Raw genomic sequence first — 4734 nt, forward strand, 5'->3', positions numbered from 1 at the left:
CAGGTCAGAACCCCATGGGCAGCAGTGTGGTTGCTATGCAGTGCACACACAGCCCTGTTCAGGACGTCAGTTACTGAACGGGTTCGAAGCCCTGGTTCCAGGTGGGGAGAGATGGGCAGAGCGATGTAGAAGAGAACCACTGGTTTCTGCATAGTCGCCCATAGCAACACCTGCCCAGTTGGGAGATGACTCCCAGACTGTTGGGTTAGGTCCCGGGTCCCTGCCCAGTGGAGTCAGGGCTTGTTTCCTCCCTGCACTTCTCTTCCTGGGCAGAATAAGAGCATCTTCACCCGCCCCCCCCCATTTTGTTTTTTAATTGTTGTCAAAAACACAGACCCATTCCCCCATTCCTATGCATACATACAGTTCAGTGACGTGGATCACGTTTCTTAAGTTAGGCAACATCTCACCCTCCTTTTCCAAATTGCTCCTCCTGCATTAACACAAACTCACTGTCCCCACACGCCTCCTGTCTGACCTTTTGAGGTGCTGTTGTCAGTCTCTTCCCACACAGACAGTTCTTGCAAAGAGCTTAGCACTCAAGGCAAACAGAGCGAGAGCATGTTGAAAATGAAGACTGAGAATTCACCCACAGTCCTCTGGGCACCACAGAGGCACCGTCCTGAACTCTGGAGGGGAAAACTGAAACGTGCCCTTCTGATAAGTTAGACTGGAAGCGTTTGCCTCTTCCCTCTGTGTGGGGCGACTCTATCGGTGACACTCGAGTTGCCACCTCACGGTCCTTGCATGCAGAGGTGGTGGGTTTACTTAGCTCGCCACGCTGTTCAGCCACGACCATCCCGCTGTTCGGCGTCTCCCAGGGCACAGTCTTCACGGGAGCAGGTCCCCGGGTCTTTGTCCTGTGGAGCTGCTGGGGGATTCAAACCATCAACGTTTGGGTTGGAAGCCAAGCACTTAACCACTGCGCCACCAGGGCTCCAGTAATAAACTCTGATCTCTGTATGCTTCCTGTCACAGATATGTTATATAAGTGAGGTCACACATGAAAACGTTTCCTGGACCTTAGAAAGTTTGAACAGCAGGGAACCTCGGGTATCAGTTGGGTTGAATCTGCAGATCAAGGAAGCAAGACCGGGAGGGGAGGGGCTCACCTCAGTGGGCAAAGCTGTTGGTACCCAGCTGCCCGCACTTGGTCACTCTGGCGTCTGGCACACTGTCTGTCTGACCACTGTCACCTGGGGCGTGTTTTTTGGTCACACCTGCCTATTGGATCCTTCAGGCAAATGACTTCTGTCAACGTCCATTAGTCATCACTTCCTGCCCACATTTTACTGGCATCAAGAAGTGCTGTGAGTGGCGAGGAACTGGAATTGCAAAGCGTGGTATAGACTGGATGACTGGACAGATCTGTTGGTGTTCCCGAACAGGGAGGCAAAGCTCCGCCCACCTGAGCTCTGACAGAGTTCTTACTGTCCATGAACTCTGCCTCTCGATCCCCGTCACTGTGCCTTTGATCTTTCCTTCAGTGAGTGGCTACAACCTGCTTCCTTCCAGGAAGTTTCCACTCGGCGTATTCAGGCTCCAGACAACCATGAGCGAATGACATTGTCATCCGATTTCTCACGAGCACGCTGCACTTAGGCCCATCCCACACAGCGCACAAATGTGTTTCTCATCCCGTGGAGACACGCTGTGTCCTGCTGTTAGAGCCAGGTGATTAATTTCTAGCACCGGTCGGCATAGTAGGAGCTCTCATGGCGTAGTCCCTAAGGCGTTTGACTGCTAACCAGAAGGCTGGCAGTTCAAACCTACCAGCCACTCCTTGGAAGGAAGATTGGGTAATCTACTTCTGTAGAGTTAGTGCCTCAGAAACCCAGGGAGGGGTTGCTATGAATCAAATTGACTCAATGGCAGTGAGTTTGGTATTGGTTATTGGCGTAGTGGGTAAGGCTCTTGACTGCTAACTAGAAGGTCAGTGGTTCAAACCCAACAGCTGCTCCATGGAAGGAAAACAGGGCGATCTACTTCCATAAAGATTTACAGCTTCTTTAACCCATTGGGAATCACTATGAGTCAGAAACAACTCGATGGCAGTGAGTTTGGTTTGGTATCCCTAGGTTAATGTACGTAACGAACTAGGATATTGTGAAATCGGCCTTGGCAATCCAGAGAGTAAACTGTGTGTGCATGTTTTATTTTTTGTTAACAACACGCACAGCAGAATGTAAAGCAAGGCAGCGTCTCCACATGCACACTGCAGTGACACTGACGACATCCTCTGAGCTGTGCGTCCACCTCACCCTCCTCTTCTGAGCTGCCCCTCCCTTGTCAACAGAAACTCACTGCCTCCTAAGGTTCCTAGCTCATCTTTCCAGGTGCTGTTGTCAGTTTCCTTCCGTACAGATAGTTCTTTAAAGAGCACAGCACTCAAGGGTCCAAGAGAGACACCCGTGACCAGAGAGCCTGCACCATTGTTTGCTTGAATTGTCTATAAGTGCACTGTTACCAGCCTCTCGTTCACATTTAGCATCTGTGTTTCCCCTCCCCACCTGGCAGGTGGCCAGATCAGCTTTGACGTCTTCCCTGACGGGTGGGATAAACGGTACTGCCTCAGACACGTGGAACATGACGGCTATGACACTATCTATTTCTTTGGAGACAAGACCATGCCAGTAAGTAGGGGGCATCCTGCAGTTTTGTGGTTCAGGTCAGGTGTGAAGGGAGAGACCCACAAAGGGGCGCCATTCCTCTCGCCACACTGCACCTTCCAGCCCAGCTCAAACCGAGTGACAGAGTGTCACCTGAGAGGGGGTGACCGAGCTCCCTCCCGTCTGCTCAGACACCCGATGCCTCTGAGCAAGAGACAGTAGATCCTTTTCCGTTTGGCTCCTGAATTAAGCATGGCCCACCCGGGGCGCCCTCCAGAGCACAGCCTGGCGCTGGCCTCAGCTGCAGCACCCTTGCCGTTTTATTTACCAGCCCCCTGTACTGTTTCTCAGAAGCTTCAGTGTGGACCGAGCACTGGGGGTCAAGTGAGACCAGGAGTCCCCAGAGGACACCAAGGACCACTAAGAGGTGGGACCAGTCCTTGGTATCACACAGAGGGTACTGGGGTCTGTCCAGGGCTGAATCGACTGGAAACTGAGAACAGAGCTCAGAGTTAAGGCGGGCGCTGGAGGAGGAGCTCACAGAACAGACGCCGACAGTGGCTCTGTGGCGACGGTGGGCTCCCCCAGGACGGCTGCATGCTCAGCAGGTTGGAGGCGCCGAGGGGAGGCTCAGCTCCGTGTCCAGAGCCAGCCTGTGGCTCGGCGTCTTGGTTCTGCCGCTTGTAGACTCTCTGCTTGTCTTTTGTGTGCTGCCCGGCAGGTTAGGTAGCCTGCGGCCATGGCTCCCATTCCAGGTCGTGTGGTTGCACATGGTGGGTGCGTCGTAAACACACGTGTGCACGTGTAGAGCGTCTACTTCTTCCACTCTCTGATCCATTCACACACTCTGTCAAGGCCCATTCAGTGTAGCTTGCAAACCCTGTTCTTCCAGCACGAAGGAAATGAGATAGTCTCCTTTCTTCCTTTCAAATTGACAGAACCAGGACTCAGGAAGGTACGTGACTTGCTTGAGGTCACACAGCTAGTGACTAAGCCAGGGGACCAGAACTAATCTAAAAAAGTACCAAACCAGTTGCCACCAAGTCCGTTCTGACCCGTGGTGACCCTGTGTGCGCAGAGTACAGCTGTAGGGTCTTCAGCTGTCCAGCTCCATGGGGTTTTTGTGCCTGTGGCCTTTGGGTACAGCGCCAGGCCTGTCTCCAGAGGTGCCTCTAGCTGGGTTTGAACCACCAGCCTTTTGGTTAGTAGTCCTCACTTAAGTGCACCACCCAGGACTCTGAACAAACCTGCCTGCTCTTCAGATGCTTACACTTTCCATGACAAGCTGTCTCCAGTGAGGTGGGGAGAACTTTGTCCTAACACCCTAACAAGTGTGGTGCTTTTAAGAGGTGCAGCCTTCAGTCTTGTGTTCTCCCTGAGAGAATGGTGTAGGTCTACATCCTGTTAGTGGACTGGTTCGACGCAGGACTGGTTCAGTGCGGATTCTCTGACTTTATGCCTTAGAAAAATTAAGGTAATGGAATGGCATCCCATGGACATAGCAAGGAGTCTCCCAGTCCTTCCATCTTGGTGCCATGTTACCAACTGACACCTATGGGTGGTGACATTCTTGCTGCATGTAACTTGCTTTCTAGAAGCCAGTGTGGTGAGGTACCATTCTTGAAACTGACTTCTAGGGGACCTCTGTTCTGCTCAACCCTTTCCTCACCACATGTTGATGCTTCTGTTTCTATAGATCTTAATGACTTTAAAAAAACAAATGTTGTAGACAGTGAAATGAATGACTCCCTCCCCTCCACCTCTGGTTCTAAAGTGATGCACATTCATTGTAGAAAAGGTGAAAATACAGAAAAGCATGAAGAAAGGACGTCACCTGTGATCACAGCTGTCTTAGGCTGTGTTCTGTAGAGAAGCAAAAACAGTGAAGCTTAGAGATTTAGCTCAAGGAAGTGGCTTGCGAGGTTGTAGAGGCTGGCAAGTCCCAGGTCTGTGGGTCAGACATCAAGCAGGCGGCTTCTCCTGACTCACGCGGCTGCAGGGCTCGCAAACCCAAGATTGACAGACAGTATAGCAGAAGGCTGGCTTCAGAGCCCGACGGACAGTACAGCAGAAGGCTGGCTTCAGAGCCCGACGGACAGTACAGCAGAAGGCTGGCTTCAGAGCC

At 52.0% G+C, this 4734-nt stretch overlaps 1 protein-coding gene across 1 annotated transcript in view; it reads left to right on the top strand.

The window, feature by feature from the left end:
• The window catches only part of PMM2 (phosphomannomutase 2), a 24318-nt gene that overhangs the window by 13479 nt on the left and 6105 nt on the right, over nt 1-4734 (top strand). Inside the window, exon 7 of the mRNA XM_007939614.2 lies at nt 2518-2633. Within this exon, the coding sequence (XP_007937805.1) occupies nt 2518-2633 (116 nt within the window). The remainder of the gene's footprint in view (nt 1-2517; nt 2634-4734) is intronic.

The sequence above is a fragment of the Orycteropus afer genome, unplaced genomic scaffold (genome assembly GCF_000298275.1).
Source record: "Orycteropus afer afer isolate SDZICR_OR568_19922 unplaced genomic scaffold, OryAfe1.0 scaffold00061, whole genome shotgun sequence".
In the NCBI taxonomy this organism is placed as follows: Eukaryota; Metazoa; Chordata; class Mammalia; order Tubulidentata; family Orycteropodidae; genus Orycteropus; species Orycteropus afer.